The sequence below is a fragment of the Phodopus roborovskii genome, unplaced genomic scaffold, assembly GCF_943737965.1.
Source record: "Phodopus roborovskii unplaced genomic scaffold, PHOROB, whole genome shotgun sequence".
NCBI classification, from domain to species: Eukaryota; Metazoa; Chordata; class Mammalia; order Rodentia; family Cricetidae; genus Phodopus; species Phodopus roborovskii.
In genome coordinates this window covers 1970001-1990235 of record NW_026126442.1, presented here as the reverse complement: position 1 = coordinate 1990235, position 20235 = coordinate 1970001, and the positions used below count along the sequence as shown (strand labels likewise).

At 47.6% G+C, this 20235-nt stretch overlaps 1 protein-coding gene across 3 annotated transcripts in view; it reads right to left on the bottom strand.

Moving 5' to 3' along the window:
* Window positions 1-12873: 12873 nt before the first annotated feature.
* Zcchc7 (zinc finger CCHC-type containing 7) overlaps window positions 12874-20235 on the bottom strand; it is a 181139-nt gene continuing 173777 nt past the window's right edge. For all 3 annotated transcript variants that reach the window (XM_051187704.1, XM_051187706.1, XM_051187705.1), the window contains exons 7-9: window positions 19295-19390; window positions 16151-16268; window positions 12874-14097 (exon numbers count right to left, since the gene is read on the bottom strand). In XM_051187704.1, coding sequence (XP_051043661.1) covers window positions 13667-14097; window positions 16151-16268; window positions 19295-19390 — 645 coding nt within the window. In that variant the 3' untranslated portion in view covers window positions 12874-13666. The remainder of the gene's footprint in view (window positions 14098-16150; window positions 16269-19294; window positions 19391-20235) is intronic.

The window sequence follows — 20235 nt, the reverse complement described above, 5'->3', positions numbered from 1 at the left end:
CTGGGAGCACCCACTCACCCCTTCTCCACAGCACTGGGAGCACCCACTCACCCCTTCTCCACAGCACTGGGAGCACCCACTCACCCCCTCCACAGCACTGGGAGCACCCACTCACCCCCTCCACAGCACTGGGAGCACCCACTCACCCCCTCCACAGCACTGGGAGCACCCACTCACCCTCCATAGCACTGGGAGCACCCACTCACCCTCCACACGCACTGGGAGCACCCACTCACCCCTTCTCCACAGCACTGGGAGCACCCACTCACCCCCTCCACAGCACTGGGAGCACCCACTCACCCCCTCCACAGCACTGGGAGCACCCACTCACCCCCTCCACAGCACTGGGAGCACCCACTCACCCCCTCCACGGCATTGGGAGCACCCACTCACCCCCTCCACAGCACTGGGAGCACCCACTCACCCCTTCTCCACAGCACTGGGAGCACCCACTCACCCCCTCCACAGCACTGGGAGCACCCACTCACCCCCTCCACAGCACTGGGAGCACCCACTCACACCCTCCACAGCACTGGGAGCACCCACTCACCCCCTCCACAGCACTGGGAGCACCCACTCACCCTCCACAGCACTGGGAGCACCCACTCACCCTCCACAGCACTGGGAGCACCCACTCACCCTCTCCACAGCACTGGGAGCACCTACTCACCCCTTCTCCACAGCACTGGGTGCACCCACTCACCCCCTCCACAGCACTGGGAGCACCCACTCACCCCCTCCATCCACAGCACTGGGAGCACCAACTCACCCCTTCTCCACAGCACTGGGAGCACCCACTCCCCCTCCACAGCACTGGGAGCACCCACTCACCCCTTCTCCACAGCACTGGGAGCACCCACTCACCCCTTCTCCACAGCACTGGGAGCACCCACTCACCCTTTCTCCACAGCACTGGGTGCCAGTGAACACAGTTGGGCATCTTCTTTGGACTTCCTCATAGTCAGCTGCTTTGCTGTCCAGGCTCAGGGATGCAGACTGTCCTGTTCCACCCATTCTTCAGCATTCTTAGCCTCCATCTCACATTCCCCAAACTCTTCATCTTCTTGGGAAGCAGCCTCATTTCTCCAGGTGAAGAAGACCTTCCTACTCTGAGCTTCTAGACCCACCCAGGTCTCCCTGTCATGCTACCTTCATCCACATTCATCTCTTTTCCAAACTCTGAGGACAGGGTCTGTCATCACACAGAATGCATTTTAGCTTCCCAGTCCTGCCCCAGGGACCGGAACTAGGAATAAGGGGAAAATTATATATTGAGAGAAGTTGGAAACCGTCACTTCTAACCTCTTTGATAATATGAGTGAGGGTAAAGAGTTTGTGAACAGTGGGGTCTTAGTCCATGGTTTGTTGATACAACTGCCTGATTACCAGAATGACAGTGTGGTAGTTTGGATGCAAGTGCTCCCCCATAATCTCATAGGGAGTGGCCCTGTTAGGAGGTGTGGCTTTGTTGGAGTGGGTGTGGCCTTGTTGGAGGAAGTGTGTCACTGTGGGGGGGACTTTGAGGTTTCCTATGCTCAGGATACTGCCCAGTGTCTCAGTCAACTTCCTGTTCCCTACAAGCCCCATGTCTGCCTGCATGCCACCATGCTCCCTGCTACGATGACACTGAATTAAACCTCTAAAACTGTAAGCCACCCCGATTGTATGTTTTCTTTATAAGAGTTACTGTGGTCATGGTGTCTCTTCACAGCAATAAAAACCCAACTAAGACAACATGTAAAGAGTTTTTTGTTTTGTTTTGAGTGAGGGTCTCACATAGCCCAGGATGGCTTCAATGTTGATAAGTAGTCATGGCTGACTTTGAACTCCTGATCTTCCTGCCTCCATCTCTTAAACCCTGGGATTACGTGCATATGATGTCACACTTCTGAAGAGCGCTTTGATTGGCTCATGGTTCTGGATGATAAGTCTGACAACATAATGCTGGCCCTGGTGAGACCAACAGGGCTGTGTGGACATGTGGCAAAGAAATGGGTGGGAGATGGCAAAGGGGATCAAGAGCATGAGGTGGTCTTGTTTTAAAATAACCTGCTCTTATGCAGTCATTAGAGTCCTAAACCACTCCTGAGGGCATTGATCCACGCATAGAAATGGAGCTCAGAGACACAGTTACCTCCTACTAGGTTTCTTTCTAAAGATATCAGACCTTCAAATTGCCACATAGGGCTCTAAGCTTCCAGCACATGAACCCTTGGGGATAACTCACTTAACTCACTTCCACACTGTAGCAGGCAATAAAGCCATACAGAACAGGTCTACAGACCCAGTGCCACATTCTTCCTGTACAGCTAGAGTATGGCCAGGCCAGATGATCCCGGGTACAGAACTGAAGGGGACACACTGTTGCTGAGCCTACTCTTGCTAGGCCAGGAGTGGCAAAGAGAGATAACAGCCTCATTCCTTCAGGAATCTAAGCTGGCCATGGTGTTGCATGGCAATTCAGAACACATTTAGAGGCCACGTAGCTTCTAACGCCGTCCCCCTCCCCCCACAGGCTTAGTGCCTGATGCCACTGCCCTGTGTGTCAACTAGCCTGTCCCCTCTACCTTGCTGGGTGAGGAGGTTGCGAATTGCCCACCATAAGCATCCACCATGTCAAAAATCACAGTATCCTTATAAGCATTTGTCAAGGCCACTCATCTGAGCATCAGGGAGGAGCCAGGAAGAGCTGTGGACAAGTTCTACCACCCCTTGAAAGGCCTGGTCCCCAACAGCCAGCTAGACTGAGAGCCACTTCTGCTGTCACCATGGCCCTTCCCACGTCGGCAGAGTCACAACACAGATGAGCCAGCGCTCAGTCCTAACCACCAGCTGCCCTTCTTGGCCTCTTACACATTGAAATTGGGCACGGTCCTTTGGGAACTGTAATTTTATTCATGGAGACTTTACCTTCTAATTTGAATACAGAAAACTGCACCAGCAAGATATGGCAGGCCCAATGGCTTCTTTCATTTTACTATGGGCCTAGCCCGCCTGAGGGCACAGTGAGCCAGACAGAAGGGGCTGCTCCACCGTCGGGAAAGAAAGAACACAGACAGTTCGAAAGTCATGTTCAGACAAACCAGTCAGAGCATGGCCTGAATCCTAACAGAGTTTCTCTGTAGCTTTGGAGCCTGCCCTGGAATTCACTCTGTGGACCAGGCTGGCCTGGAACTCACTGTTACGAGTAGGTTTTTCCTGCCGGCACCAGTCCCAATTAACACACAGAGGCTCTGTATTAGATATAATGCTATTGGCCAGTTACTTGTTTCTCTGTCTTAAGTATTAACCCATTTCTATTAATCTAAGTACTTCCACGTTGTCATATCTTACTGGAGAGAGGGGGCTGGAGGTTCTGCTCTCTCCAATCTCTCCATCTTGACTCCTCCTTACTCCTTCCTCGAATCCTCCTCGTCTCCTAGTCCCTCCTATCGTCCTTTCCTATTGGCCAACAGTGCTTTATTCATTAACCAATAAGAAAAACATATTTACAGAATGACACCTCCCATCACCCCACTTCATAACTTTTGCTCACTCAAACTGTTCTTTCCCAGCCCTGCATACTCAGAGCAAGCAGACTCCAATGCTACTCCAGGCATGAGGCGCTGTGACTGACCATCGCCTGTGTCTCAGCTTCTCTGGGATGCCAGGCTCACCCTTGCCCATTTCTAACAAATGCTTGCCCTCTTCCCTCTGTGCTCTGGCTGTGACAGAAGAATGTCCTCGCCACCCAACAGGAGAGAAGACCGATACCCAAGGAAACAAAATCCTGTTAAAAAGCTTCCAATGTAATTCATGCCTGTAACCAAGCCAAACCATACTTCATACGAGAGCAACAGCATGCTTTCCAGAGATGGACAAGAAGAAGAAGAAGGGGCTTGGGAACAATGGGGACAAGACAGAGAGCATTCAGTTCCTGCCCTCCAGCTTTCTGCTAGGAAGATGCAAAGCCACATGGCATAGACAGAGGTTTCCTGGTTTCCTCTTTCTCCCTTCCTCCCCCTCCTCCTCTTTCCCACTTGGGGAATGACCCCAGGGCCTTGTCTTTGCCATGCTCTGCCACTGAGCTATTGATAAGTCCTTAACCCTGACATCTGTATTTCTTTATACACCTCTATACCCCTTTCTATAGTCTCTCTGGATAAATACACAGAGTCCTCAAATCTATATACTGACTACAAACTACACAGTTTTATCCCCCTTTTTACAAAAGGTGACCCTGGGATTTCACTTTTCAACCCTGACACTGCTTTGGAGCAAAGCATAGAGGTGAGTGAGGGGCCCACAGAGGGAGTCGGTTGGCTCCCGGGGTAGGCGACTATGAAGTAAGTGCTGTGTCCTTGCAGCCCTCCATGCTACAGACCCTTGCTATAAGACTGGCAGCGCACAGTCCTGCATCCTGATTGAGGGGCCTTTCCCATCTTCCTTCCAGAGGCGTCTATGGGGCAGCCCAACATTTTTCTCCCCAACTCCTCAGCATCTGGCCCAGGATAGGGCCCCGCTGATATGCACTGGAGAAATGGTTAATAGGCTCACTGTTCATTGTGGAAGCAGACATTGGAGAGTCTGTGCTGTTTAGACAGTGAGGAGTCAATCCCTGGCTAGGTGAGGGTGGGATTAGAACATGGCTGGGGTCAGGCCCCTCTTGTTCGGCACACCATAGAGAGGCCGGTCATTTGCACACTCACTTCCGCTTTGACAGCTGTTTGTATAAAAATGAGAAGCCCTTATACATGGGAATTTACCTAATGCTAATCTGGATAATTGAAAAACCCACCCAAAATACCCCACTCAGAAGGACATTCTGCTAACTCACAGGCTTGGCTCTGTTGGTACTCAGGCAGTGACTGGCCTGGGCCTTCCGGAGGTGGGCTGAGGAGGCAGAGCAGGTCCCGATCCCGGCAGCTCCTGTGAGCCTGGCCTCGGGCATCAGCCAAACCTGGAGAAACCCTTGCCCTTGCCTGCTGGTTCACACGAATTTAGTTCACCACCTTTGCTAGAGACTCTTTTGTCTGGGCCTAAGTGCTGCCCGCTCAGTAAGCTGGGGTGGGGGTGGGGGTGGTGCAGAGGGCAGATGTAAAAGAAAGTGAGGGTGTCCCCTCACAGAGTCCTCTCCAGGTGGATCTTACTGAGAAACAAGGCAGACAGACAACGGAAGGGGAAAACAGACCAGCTAAGAGTCCTTGCTCTCCCTGGCCTTGGTTGAGGTCACAACCCAACCTTGTTCTGGTGTCTCCTTACTTCTTGCCAAATCCACCGACTCAAGTCCCCAGGGCTGAAGCTCCCTGTGGCTCTTGCTCCCCGCCCACCTATACACCAGGCTCGTAGTCTTGGAGCCCGTGCTGTGCTCCACTTACCCATCTGTGTCCCCAAGTATAGTGACTTGGGACTTCAGCGTTGTCACTTGGACCTGTGCATATGATCACATTCTGAGTTTCCCTTACACTGCACGATGCCCAACTCTCCTATGAGGCCACCCTTGGGCAGCCATGCTGGGATTGTCTCTGCAGCCACACAACTCCACTTGCAGGAGGGCGGCCCTGTCTGTGCTCTGTCTCTTCTGCTAGCATATACCACACCCTGGTTCCCTGGGGCTGTCCACCTTCTCTCCCAAGTGCACCTCTGCTGGTCTGCTCCAGGGCACTGGACGAGTACAGGTGAGATGCTCCTCATTCATTCTCCTTCCTCTGTGAGCGGTCTCCCCAGGGAAAGCTTATCCCGATTGATTCTGTTCTTTCCCCTTTCCGCTGGTGCCTCGTACCCTGTGCTAACTGTGGCCACATACAGATATAATATGCATAGTTACTGTGCATATTATATCAATTTTCATCCCCTTTACATTGCCTTCTAAAATAATTACTAAATGTATGATGCACAGAGCAATTTCCATATGTACATACCCAAAGTTCATGTTAGGGATACAGGTAGGTAGATCAAGGTACACTGGGGTTTACCTGCCTATATGTAACCCAGAGGTTGGGGCCCAATGGTAGTAGACAAATGCATCTTCGGATGCAGCTAAGACATCTCAGGACAAAGTCTTTGATCCTAGATTAAAATATAGGACATTTCTAACACCTCAGAGGTTCCCTCGCACCCGATTCCAGTCACTCTATCTCTCTAGGGAGACTTCAGACATCATAGATTAGTTTTGGCTATTTTAAATTTGGCAGAAGGGTGTGTCTGATTCCCTTTTCTCACACTGTGTGCAAGGTTCCTCCATGTAGCTCAGTGTTCTAGTTTGCTGTGGGCATTCTGTTTCACGGATGTGTCAGTCTGTCTATTGCTCATCCAGCCATGGTTTCTTCTTGCTCTACGGAGTCAGTTATGCTCATTTTCTTCTCCATTCTCTCACAGGCAAACATTGTCATATTTTCATTTGGGACAACATTCTATGAACATAATGGGCAATTATTCAAGGAAGGGCTCCTAATTAACCTTTAAGGTACGTACAGTCCTAGACGTGAAGACATCGGGCCAAAGAGCCACCTTATGTGACTCTTCCCACATATGGCAAATGGAACCTGCATTATCTGTCCAGCTTTCTTGCAGATGGCAACCCTCTTGGCCCCTCTTCATGTGGAAATCCCTTTGTGCTCCCAAGTATCCTCTCTCCTGGTCTCATAAGGACACCAGTTAGACTAGATTGAAGTTCTCCCAGCTCCGATTACAGCTTAATCTCTGCTCTAAAGGTGCAGTGTCCAAGTACACTTCCATTCTGAGGTACCAGTGAGTTGAACATCAACACAGGCATGTTCAGGAACACAGTTCAGCCCACAACACAACAGTTCTCAAGAGCCGAAGCATGTCCCCTGCTGTCACTGGGTTTGAGTGCAGCCCTCTTGGTTTCTAAGGTTGAGCCATACTTTGGTAAGAAGACATTTTTCTCTTATAGTCACCCCATGTCCTTTGTCTGTGTTTTCATCCCATCAAGCCAACCTGTCAATTCCTGACATTGTGGTGTCTGAGCTGCAGGCTGGTGTCTTCAGCCCAGGGTTCAGGCTGGGAGTGGGTTATTTTAAGGCTCACAGTGGGAGCAGGCACCTCAGGCTGCTGATCTCCTTCTGCCCACTGCTTTTAAAGTGTGAGGCAGGGGCCACAGGGGCCGTGTAATTATCACCTTGCAAAGTCAATTACAGCTCCATATTCTAAAGCCTGTTTTTAACTTCCCTAAACAAGTTCATTTTAAGCTTGGTGGTAATTTGGCTCTTTTGTTAAAATTAAGTCCTTAAAGTAAAAATTAAAAGACAAAATGGAAAAACCACTGGGCATAGAAAATCCACCCTGGGTTTAATAGGGCCTCTTAAGCCGAGGACTGGAGTAAGGTGTGGGGAGATGCTGTACGTTGCAGTCCTCGATGCTTATGTTCTGTGTAAGCTTTCTAAAGAGGAGGATAAAGCTCTTCTTCACGAGGCCTGCTTCTGTGGTGGGTGATTAGGAAACTTTTAACACCTCAACTCAATGTTTGCAACAAGGCAGTAAAAGCCTTCTACCCATGGGTGCATCTCAGACATGCAGAGCCGGAATAACTCACCTTGGCTGGTGCCCTGTGATGGAGTGTGCAAGAACAGTGGGTTGAGTCCACAGTGATGGTGGCCTGGGAATGGCCTTGGATGGGCTCGTGCTTGCTCAGGACCACAGATCCTGAATAAGTATTTCTGCGAGAACTTGGGGGGAGAGGTGTACGTGACTCACCCAGTGCTGAGGACGCCTGTGAGTGAACTTGCTTCCCTACTGCACCATCGACACCAGCAGGGTGAAGTCCTGGCCTTTGTCTCAGTCCTTGCTCAGTCTGGCCTCTGCCTGCCCACTGAAGTGCTTTCTTGATGCTCTGCCCAAAACCCCACACCTCACAAAGCCACTGCCCCTTTGTGCACATTCCTTCTGCTGCCTGGGGTGGCCCCGCCCTGCTCTTAGGAACACCCATGCTCCTTCCTGTCTCAGCAGAGGCACTGGTCCTGTCTTTCAGGATGGCATGACACGTCCTTTGTGCATCATGGTTCGCTTTCCTGTCTGGTACTGACATGTCTGTCATGGGTATTGTGTATGTATGCCCAGTGCCTAGAAGACCATGGACACTGAGTTGCTTAGGGTAGGGAATGGAGAATTGTGAAAAGACAATCTGTTACAGTCATTCATTTATTCCCAGTGGCCTCTGAGACAAGAAGGGCAGATATGTGATTCCGGTGACTTGTTAGGGAGGTCTTTTTTGGCTGGTTGGGATCTAGAGGTGTGGTGCCTAGCTCCAGGCAGAGCATCAGGATGGTCCTATGAAATAGAGGCCAGCGTGTTGGGGGTGGGCTGCATGAAAGAGGTTGTGCTGGATGAATGAAAATCAACCAAGGCCTAGGGTGAGGAGGTGAGTGCATGGTGGTAGGAGGCCAGGCTGAGAGATGGTGATGGTGCCTGGAGGGGGAGGGAAGTTTCCCATGGAGCCTCTTGCAGGGGAGGGGAGTAGGGAAGATGGGCATTTCCAGCAGCAACCACAGGGACAAAGCAAATTCCCGCTAAAGAGTAAGGTTTCTAGAGTTGGAACCCAAGGCACAGAGGCTGAGGTGAGCAGAAGCGGTGTGGGAGCTGGCGGAGGCTGGAATGTTGTCTTTAACAGGGTCATTCTTAATAACCGCCATCTTGGCCAGCCTACAGAAGAGGCTGCTGTAAATCCAGCAGCCCTCGGAAGGGCAGAACCCCTCCAAGTACTGCTTGGGTATCCAAGGATTGCCCACCACGGAGGGGGAACCCTGTCCCTCGCACTTGCTGCGTAGCCCCAGTGCAGACTGTGGGAACCGGAGCCTGGGTGGTATGTGTGCTGTGAGCGGTTGCAGGTGCAGACAAAGGCCACGGGTGATTTGCATGGGTTGGAGAACACAGTTTCAGTTTCCTCCTCTCACAAATGGCAAATTTCACTTTCACAGCCTCTCTTTCTCCTTACTGCCACACTGGATTCCTTTTGGTGTCTCAGCCTGTTGTTGCAGTGTAACACCTGTGCTCCGTGATGTTTCTGCTTCACTAGCCTCGAAGGCCCAGCTTCAAAAGCTCAACATCCAACCATCGATCCTGGCCCCACACCCCATTTCCCAGTCATACGAAAAGTCCCACATAGAGAGCCAAGGGCCTGGGCCTGTCTCCAACTCGTTGTGGGATGGGAGGCTGCATCTGGCCATTGCGTGGCTTCTGGAACTGGTAATCTTGGAAAGCCCTCCAGCCTATAGGATATTGTGTGGCGGCAGTTTCTTTGGCCTGGAGACCTCAGTAGGTGACAAGTGTTGGGTGCTGGCCCCAAGGATCTGAGGTCGTGCAGGCATCATGTTTCCTTGGCCTGCACCCTCTCTGGCTTGCTTCCCACCCCAGGTCTGGCATCTGAACCCTGTGCTCATCTGTTCCTTAGTTCTATGCCGTGAATCTGGAAATTGTCACTCCAGGGGTGCTCTGCTCAGTAGCCTTTCTCAGGCCTGGGAACCGATCCTTCTTACTCTGGGTTCCCACACTACTGCCCAGTTCATGTTGTGTGGTGGTTACCACAGGGAGCTACCACCTGCACAGGTGTCTGTAGGGATCAGGTCATTGAGGCTCCATATTTAATCTTTTCCATACTGCTGACCTGTTGGAATTTTCAAAACTATTTTCTGTTGTTGACATTCAGCAGAGAGAGGCAGAAGGCAGGTGGGAAGGGCTCCAGTCCTGATTTGGACATGCGTGTCTTGCTGTGTGAACAGGGAGAAGGGCACAGAGTAGTATAGGTCGGTCATCTTTTGTAGTTTTGTTTCTGACAAGAATGTCACAAGTCCCAGTGAGGCTGACAGCGCTCCCCATCCTCGTGAGATGGTGGTTACAGCCTGGCTTGCTGATGGCAAAGAAACGACCAAGAAAAGATGGGAGCCCCCTGAAGCACAGGTAGGCGGGATTTCAAGCCTAGTTCTGGTGTGGGGATCCAGAGTGACCCAGAGTTAACTGAGGTGAGAAACCAGAAAACTCCCCGAGCAGTCAAGTGCAGGAGGGCGGTCATGCAAATCCCCAGGGGAGATGATTAACTGGTTATAGGCACTGAAGAGAAGTGGCTGGTGGCCTATGACTTGTCCAGGATGCCTATAGGTCCCCAAGTCTCTGAGGATCCACTGCGTGGGTGTGGAGGATGCAGTGAGGGGATGAGAGGAAGTCTGGCATCCTCTCAGAGAGATGAACCGGGCCAGCGTGGCCAGTGAAGGTTGCGAGGAAGCATGAGGGGGCATGAGGTCGGTTCTAGCTTTAGGGGTTCTGCTGTTTCTCACCCGTGCTGGAGGGCACTGGGGTGGTGTGTTCTGAGGTGCTTGGTTAACCACAGCAACACTTGTGGTATCCAGGGTTGTGAGTATCCAAGAGGACCCAGAGGGGCTCCTTCTGGCCCCTGGTCCACTCTCCTCCACAGCCCCGACATGGAGAGGACAACTGTGCTCGCTCTCCTCTAAGTTTATATGTCATCGTGGCGAAGCTATGGTTGTTCAGCCAAAACACTGATCCCAAGGCTGCTGGGAAGATGTTCTGAGAAGTGGATTTTGGTTGGGAGAACAGTGTTCTGCTTTTGTCTTCCCTCCCTCCCGCTCCTTCCCTCCCTCCCTCCCTTCCTCCCTTGTATCTGGGACCTCCTGCAGGTAAGACCAGGCTTCTGCCACAGGGCTGCAGACTTGGAGCTTGAAAGGTGTTCTGTGAGGATTGTTTTCACTCTGGCATTATAGGTGGTTCACCCTCATTCCCTTACACAGCTTTCCTGACTGTATCTTCACTGTCGTCCAGCTTTCTTTCCATTTTTACGCATAACCCCCCCCATGTGGCCCCGCCCCCGCCTGCCATTTCAGTTATCCCCATTTTGGTAATGTCACACACAGAGCAGGGTGAGCCAGCCAGTTAAACCATTTACTAGCGTCTGCTGTGTCAGCCCCCACGCTGCGCTCTGGGAGCAGGGCTATGAACTGAGGTGGCTTTCTCTCTTCGGTTTATGAACTGATGTCTTAGCCCATTCTCTACATCTAGAACCCTGTTCTTTGAAGCACTGAACTCATTTGTGTGGGGTGTCTCCCGCACAAGCTACAGCCCCGATGGCATGACACGTACACATCTGGGTCATCACTGTAGAGTTCAGGCCAGGGTAGTGCCTCACAGAACTTAATGAGGTTTGCAACTTTTGTAAGCCAGGAGAAAGCCAGAGTTCTTCCATGTTAGATGTGTTATTGGGAACCCACCAGAGATGACTACTCAGTTCATAGTCAATTGGAAGTGGGTTTTTGTTTTGTTTTTGTTGTCTTTACAAACCCCTTTATGTTGAGGTTTAATAAGGATCAGGAGAAACAAATAGGCCGAACGGATGTTTATTCAGGGAGAAATAACTTACAACAAAAGACAGATGGACAACAGCAGGTTCCTGGTCCCAAGGATGCCCCTGGATGTTCTCCTGTCCCCAGGCTGCAAGCAAGAGCTCTCCGAGCCCCCCTCCTCAGCCTTAGTTCCCCCAGGTCACATCTGCTCCGGTCCCCAGCCCCCAATGGACGTGGTCTGTAGTGAATATCTCACTACACCTTTACCGTAAATACTCAGGACTATGCTTGGGTCCCAAATCCCTGAGCTTAATCCCAGTTTACTGTCATGGTGGGCATGTGCAACACTACTCTCTCTGGGAAGAGTGAAACTTGTGGCCCAAATCACATAGCACAGCTTTAGCCCAGGCTCTGCCCAGCATGGTATGTAGACCACATCTTCCAATCACTGGTTGCTTCTTTAAAATAGTGAGATCTACTTTAAGACTTGGGTCTGGGCTGTACTTTGATCCTGGCGATGGTGCCTATAACCTAGTAACTTTCTGTGTAGCCTAGCCTAGGTTGGCCTCCCATTCAGAATCTCTCTTGCTTTAGGCTTAAGGGTATTGGGATTGTCTTGATTTCAGTGACCTTACACCCATGTCCCACAAGACTTCAACTTTCATTCTTCCACTGACTTCCTTTGTTCCTACCCCACAATTTTGTACTTATTTATCCCCAATACCCGATTTTGCATTGTTTACCATTCTTTAAAACATTTTTATTACTTTATGTATACAAATGTTTTGCCTGCCATGCATGTATGTGCATCACGTGTATTCCTGGTGTTCTCAGAGATGAGAAGAGGGCATCGGATCCTCTCAGACTGGAGCAGATGGCTGTGAGCCCACACGTGGGTACTAGGAATTGATCCTGCCTTGTCTTCAAGAGCAACATGTGCCCTTAATCACGGAGAACTCTCCAGGCCCAGCATCATTCCAAGAGATTCCAGTTTCTTACCTCTAGTCCAATCCAAGCTCCTTCACCTGACGTTATTCTACATAGTCCCAACTCAGCCTCGATCAACTCGGCCAGAAGGAACACAGCGAAAGGGAGAGTGTGGACAATTCATATTATGGTCCACTGGGAACAGAGAGTTCTCTCCAAAGGGAACAGCTGGCCCAACTATAGACACAACAGTTGCATATTTAACCAAGAGTAAGATAAAATTTTAGAATCCAACATTATAAAAATTGTCATATTTTTGATCTCATACCAGTTTATTCTGGCAGAGAGCTTATGTTTGGACAATATTTAAAAATTTTGTAATTATTCAATTATGTGCATGTGTATATTTCTGTGTGTGGGTATTGTGCATGTGAGTGAGGATGAAGGCCTGAGGTGTTGGGTTCCCTGAAGCTGCCTATCCTGGGCTGGGTACAAAACTCTGGTCTTCTGGAAGAGCAATATACGCTCTGAACTGCTGGGGTACCTTTCCAGCTCTAGACAAAGGCATTTCTGACTCAAGATTGTGGTGGATTTTATGACTGCAGTGACCTGTCCAATGCAACTATGCTCTATCTTTGGTAACAGCAAACACATGTACTCACTGTTTCAGACATTTTATTTTTCTTATTCTAACATTAGGCTTTCACAATTATAAAAAAGGTTCACAAGTACAAAAGATTCTGAATAGCTTTGTGGTATTCGAAAAGATCCATGAAACAAATTCAGTTGGGTAATATTCATCTCTATTTCTTGAAGTACAGCTGTAAACTGATAAAAACAGTCTCACTGTGATTATGCTAAAGTTTTGAGGATGCCTCCATGTGTCTCAGGAAATCTGTCTTGCATGCCCACACTGCAGATCCTGCATTCATTCTGCTATTGCCTCTCCTCCGCCTCCTCCAGGTTTCAATAGTGACAGCTCCCTTTTCACAGCTAGCCTTTGATGTCTGTCCAGAGAGACTCCAACAGCTTCTGAAGCAAGCAAAGCTGTATTTGGATTTTCATTGATTTCCAGTGGTTAAAAAAAAAAAACACTAAAAAGGTGATTTTATATTAGTAATAATCTCTCTTCCAATGAGCTTTAAAGTCCTCAAACATGGCAGATGAATTATAGCTGAAAAGCTTGTAATTTTTTAAAGTATTTATAAAAGGTTTTCTTAAGAAGACAGTTTTCCTACCTGAAGTAGAATTGCCACAGGAACTGAGATCCATGTTTACCTTCCTACCTAATAAACAGACTTCGAACACAGAACGGAACTCTCTGTGGCCTCTGCTTAGCAACTCTAGGTATGGATGAAATTAAGCAATCAAAGCCCCAAACCTCCCTTCATTTAACAGATAATAGAACGCTGCCAGAATGGTGTAACACGGAGACCAGGCCAGAAACCGCCTCACAGCTTCGTTTTCTTCTTCCTTTGCTTAATAAGAAATAAATTATCATTGCTGTCATCCTCCGTGCATTTCCTTTTCTTCGGCTTGCTGCGCTTGCTCTCTCTGAGAAGCCTCTCTTCTCTCAGCCTGTGGTAATGGGATGAACGGTGATGGAACCTGGATGGCTTCTGGTTTGCAACACTGCCAGAGGACTGGGATCTTGAACCCCTAGGGAAGTCTTCATCCACATCAGCATGCCGGTGAGCCCCCCTGTGCTTCTCACGTTTTCTATCCCTGGTCACTTCTTTGCGGGTTTCTTTGTTTTCTCGAGGCCACCTGCTGCTCTTCCTTGAGGAATGGCTTTTTCTCACATCATGGTGGCCCCTCTTATCTGTCTCTTCCATGTGTGGTCTTCTGAACTGCCTTGGAAAATCTCCATTTTTCTGGATTTCTGGAAGATATAAAAGTATTTTGCCTCTTTAGTCCATGTAGAGTTCTTGTATTTGTAGAAATAACTCAGCAGACAGAGGAGGCTGTATGTGACCAATACAGCATTCTAAAGAGCCCTTACAATTGTATTGCTAAAATGTGGAAATATCCTCAAATCCTTTAGTATTTATGTAATTTATTCTATTCAACATATTTTTATAATGCCAAACAATGAAAACTAGAGCAGAAGGCATGGTCATTATCTCATCCCTGTGGAAAAAAAAGAGACACATCTGCTTGGCTCAAGTTCCTCCAGTGATGAAGGGTTGGCCTGAGAGGATAAAAAATGGCTGTTGGACGTCTCACATGACCTTACCCTTGAGCATAATCTGGCCATCTCTGTGAGAGGCGCCTCACTGCCCAAGGCATTATTCCTCCAGGGAAGTGGCTGTTGGGTGGGGTGGAATCTGGATGCACGTGCTCCTGAGTGCACACCTTAGAGGTCTCAGTGACAGATGACGCTGTCTCTTGTTAGGGCCTGACACATTTATTATGAGCATCTGATGGAAATGCTCAGCAGCAAGTGGTGGCTGAGGCCAAAGTGAGATGTGAAAAACTAACAGAACCTTGGAATAGTACACAAGTGGTCAGTAAAAACATTCAGCTTAATTAAGCATAAAACAAGACCTTCCAAGGATCACAGTGAGCCTCAAAGGGGATAAATATTAGAGTTGTCAAAACTAGCTAAAAAGAAAAAAATGATTTTTAGTAGATTACAATTTATAAGTGCTCATTGTAGAAAACCTAAAAAAACCTAAATTATAAAGAAAATACATCAGCCAGGCAGTGATGTCACAAGTCTTTAACCTCAGCACTCAAGAGGCAGAGGCAGGCAGATCTCTGTGAGTTTGAGGCCAGCCTGGTCTACAGAGGGAGTTCCAGGCCAGCCAGGGCTGTACAGAGAAATCCTGTTTCCAAAAACAAACAAACAAAAAACCCAAGAAAATAAAACAGACCCCAAAACACTGGAGATAGCAGAGAGCAGCCATAATCTGCAATTCAGCGCTGACACTGTCATGCTTTTCTTGGTAATCTTTCTAGTTTAGTATGCTGTAATTTCTCTACAGTTGAGAGCAATTTTATGTTAAGTATATAAGCTATGCAGATGAGAAGTAGTATCATCATTTTGAAAAGGGCCTAAACTCAAGAGAATCTAAAGTCAAAAACAGGAAAAAAGTTAAAAATGCTCAGAATCAGAATTCAGTGGCCAGTGCGATTCTAGGTTAACTATGTGTAGGTGTGAATGTCTGCATGTGAGTCTGTGCATGTAGGTGCTGCAGTGTTAAATCTCCTGGAGCTGAAGTCCAGACAGTTGTGGGCCATCATGGGACTTGAACTCAGGTCCTCTGGAAGAACAGCCAGGGCTTTTCGGAGGCACTGAGGTGATTGTGGGCCTGGAGCCCTTTGCGGGGGAAGCCCCAGGAGTCACCAGAAACCCTTCCGTTCCATGAGAAATATTAGGCATACAAAGGGGAATGCATATTTGTCAAGTAAAAAATTTCAAAGGAATCTTTAACTCTCTGCATAGACAGATTAAAAAAAAAAACACTCTCAAGATTTTCTAAAATGCTCTCTGAGAAAAACAGTAATTGTGAATAGATTAATTGCAACACAGGAGCTTATTTTATCTTGTGTTTTTGAGACAGGGTTTTATCTGTGTAGCCCTGGCTGTCCTAGAACTTGCTCTGTAGACTAGGCTGGCCTTGAATTCACAGAGATTCCCCCTTCCTCTGGCTCCTGAGTGCTGGGATTAAAGGCGTGCACCACCACCAACCGCCCAGCACAACATAGGATTTTTGAAGTAGAGGGTTGGTTTCTGCAGCTCAAGAAAGTTTTAGTTTTTATAATTATAAAAAAATGTTTTCTGTCCACATGTAAAATAAAAAAAAAAATAATTAAAAAAAAGTGTTTTCTGTGCTAACCAATGACTCCTAAAATAGACAAAGACAGTATATAAAAAGAATAAATTAGGGAGTTATTGCAAAAGTGATCTAATCAGAAGTTTAATGACAAACCTTTCACTTTTCGCTTTATTCTCTGATCTCTCTGCTGGATCTCATATTTGTCATCATAGTAGTATATGAACGGAGATGTTGGAAACGTCTGGTTAAACATTCGCCTTTCTGTACATTCCTACAATTGTATTTGAAAGAATGACATCACAAGGTTGCATTGGTCAACAAACCTTCCCATGAGCTTTTGGGCTACGTTGGTAGTACTGAATCCCACACAATTAGCACCACATACAGAGGCTGTTGGGATCCTCTTCTTGACCACCCGAGCCCGATAGTCCTACTATGCGGCTATGCTATTCCTGCAGGCCTGGGTTTCTTCCCTTCTTGACTAAGGAACCTTTTCCCTTTTTGTACACCCTGCTAGCTGAGCTCCTTCCCCAGCTGGGTTAGCAGCCCTGAGGGGTGGGCGCCCTTCATTTGTCTTGTCCTCTGCTGCAGTTCCTCAGCATAATGAGAATTATCTGTCCTTTCTTGTCTGCTTTCTCTAGTGGCCTTCCCATCACATGTTCCTTCCTTTCCTTCTTTCTAGCCTCAAGCTGTGGCTGTAAACTGTTAGCTCTTTGTTCTTTCTCTAGACACACCATCTTTTTCTTTAGCTAACCCTTTCTCATGGGTACCCTGTATAATTGGGCATATCCTTAGCTCCCTTCTGCTCTCTGTTCTTGCTCCTCCCCTCTATCACCTCCCATCTGCCCCCTCTGTCCCTGGGATAATGTGAGGTGGGTGGTGAGCTATATCTACTTAGAAAAAAGTTCCTGGGTAATTCAAGGAAGCCTCTGTTCTTTACTCCCTCAACCAGTGGAGACTCTCTTCTTAGTCACTTCTCCTATGTCTGGTCTCCTAGGTCTACTGCCCAGTCTCTGTCTTTCAGCTTTAACTTTTCCTCTGTATACTAGGTGATGCCAATGGACACAGATGAGGAGAGAAGAGGGACACTCTCTTTCAGAGTCTTTCCTTTGAGACCTTCTCTTCTTCTCTCATCTTGCCTAAAGTTTATTTACAGATGCTAGCATTTCTTAGCCAAGTATTCAAGAAAATCGGAATGCCTTAAACAGCATGTGAAATACCCACACATAATTCAGCTGGTTCACCATATAAATCAATGAAAGGATCAACTTACGGTTATATCAAAAGTCCCAGTGATTGATCTTGGTACTTGGTAAGCACGCCAGCAGACCCTTACACCCTCCCATCCCTCTCAGCCTCCCACATTCCCTGCAACCAGCCTCCTTTTCCTCAGTGCCCACTGCTGCCCTTGCCTCTCTAGCTAAGATGAATGGAATTAGGGGAGGGCAATATGAAGTGATTCAGTAACAACAGCTGAGGGCTGGATCTCTGAAACTGACAGGGAGGGGAGCTTGGACATCTTTTACCACTGGGGTAGCCTCCTATTTGGGTACTGTTCTATCTAGACGGATGTAACTACACAGAGCTATATTGTATCACAATGTTTTTCAAAGCTACATGTAAATTATATTTTGATTATCCACATCACTGGTCTCCTCTATTAACACAGATAATTGATAGCTGGCTATATAATTTATCTTCTGTTCTGGATTAGCCACACCAATGATCTTCTTCATTAGTGGTGGATAATCTAGAGTTCCTTCAGCTATGGCTGCCAATTACTGTAAATTGAAATTTGCCTAAGTCTAGAGTTCAGGGATAACTTCCAAATGCTCTCGATACTCCCATCTATAGTAACAGTAGTAACTAGTAAGCAGGAAGCATCCCACAGTAACTTTTTCTTTAACAGATCAAACATAAATGCTAGAAGTATACTCTGGCATTTAAATTAAACTCAAGAGTATAAATTAAACACCTGTGTAATGTGTGTGGCAGTGGATGGCTAATATGAGTCTGTTTCCTAAAGTTGCTGGCAACAGTTGGTGTGCAGAGGGCAACAGACGACCTGGAGATGGTAATTTCCGAAAAGAACCTTCTATAGTTAGGTTTTTCAATCTGAATTATACAGAGGTGAAGTCAGGTATGCTATAGGATCTTGCTACCTATCAGTAGGTTTGATCACATTAGGAATGTAACTGCATCTGAATGTCAGTGCTGCACACCTTTGTTTTGGAGATAAGGATTGAATGCCAGAGGGGGAAAAAAGAGCAGTTCCATCATCTGGTTGTCATAAACAGAGTGAAAAATGACCCCTGAGCGTCTGAGCTTCAGCCCAGCTCACATTCTACCTGCCACCCACCCTGGTCCCTGCTGCCTGAACATGGAAGACAAACTCAACTGTTCACAGGCTCTGCCTAGCACTTTTTTCTTTGAATCTGTGGTCCTGCCAAGGCCTGGTCTGGAAAGATGCCATAGCCGGGGTTAAAGAGATAGCCTGCAACACTTCCTACTCTACCACTTGCCTTTCTACTTCTCCTCTGACAAGTCCCGGGCCTCTGCAGGTTTTCTTCCTCCTGACACGGTCTGGCTGATGTCTACCTGGCTGTCAGGAGCCTGTGTGGAGAACGGGAGCCCCCTGCACAAGGATTTCTGGTTCCTGTGCCACTGCTTCTCCTGTTCGACTTTAGAGTCTCCACAGTGTAAGTAAGGATGGTAAGCCTATTCCTACTGACTCTTAGCTCCAGGGAGAGCTGCTATTGTTTCGTGTTTAATGTGACTGGAGGACATTCATCCACCTTACAATAGGCAGTTTCTTTTGCTCTCACACCTGGAACACACAGTTTGGGCCTTTTAGATTGGATTGGCACAGTATCAGCTGGGAGGGAAGTTATGGGCTTGGGGAGTAAGTGTGTGAACCAATGCTGTAACCTCTCTCTGTCTTCCTACTACTGAATGTCAGAGGTTGCATGACAAAGACTTAAGTGAATGTGGTATCGGGGAAAGCTAAAGATCTAAGCTGGAAACCCGATAAACAGTTCAGTACAGTCAACATAGGTTGAGAGGACACTTTCTATGCTGCTTCTGAATTTGTCTGACTAACTTTATGGGCTAAATTTGTTTCTGGTATATTTAAAAGAACTGTAGGAATATGCTTTGACAGTTATTCTTGGTGTAAGTGAGAGAAGTAAATTAGTTGAAAATACATCAAATCTTCTCACTGAAGTTTAGCTTATAAACAAGTAACTGTTCTGAGTTTTATTCATTTTGAGTTCATTTTTCAGTAGCCACTCAACTTACATGTCCATAGTGGCCTTTCTGTGCACAGTTGTAGCAATACACTAACGCTGATTGTCCAGAAGGGGTCTTTGGTTTTTTAGGTGGTCCAGGTTTGGTCTGCAACATAAACATTTGTGAGAGTTTAATACATGTTAGGGGAAAAGCCAAAGCCTCAACCCTTCTAAAAGAGCTCTTAGGTAAGAGAATCCTTAGAGATTTTGATGTTTAGAGTTTAGTGTGGGGTGATAGTGGACTCGCGCTGGAGCCTGGGAGACAACAACATGGCAGGGGAAGACAGAGGCTCATGAAAAAGACAGAGAAGGGAGGGGTCAAAGCTAAGGAGACACAGGAGGACAGAAGCCCAGGCCTCAGGAGAGTTTCAGGGAAGGTCTGACCCACACTGCCAAGTACAACACAAGCCTAACAACACCAGCACAGAGACGCTGCCATCACAAGTACAACCATTCACAGAGGTCTTACTGTGAGAGTCTGGGAGGGTAAAGAGCAGGATGAGGAGTGAAGGGAAACACACAGAAAAAAATGCATTATATAGCTAATTTTTAAATTCTACATGTGTTTGATGCATTTTCAGTATGAGACTGAATTAAAATTGAAAAAAGGGAGGAAGTGCATATTATTATTTTGAGAAGCATGAGCAAGAAAGGAAAGGGAGAGTGTTTAGGAGGAAGGGTAATTTTGGGGTTTTAAATGGGAGGAAAGCTGTATTTGCTCGGTCCCAGAGACTTTGGTCCATCATTGTAGGGAGGGTGCATACAGCAGCTCGAAACAAGGCAGACAGGAAGCAGAACAGTAATGGAAGATGCCAGGGGAAGACAGAACCTCCAAGGACACACTCCTTCTAACCTTAACTGACTTTCTCCAAACATGCTCTACCTTCCACAGCCCCACCACCTCCCAATAGTCTATTCAATTTTGACTCTATTGATGCATTAAAGCATTCT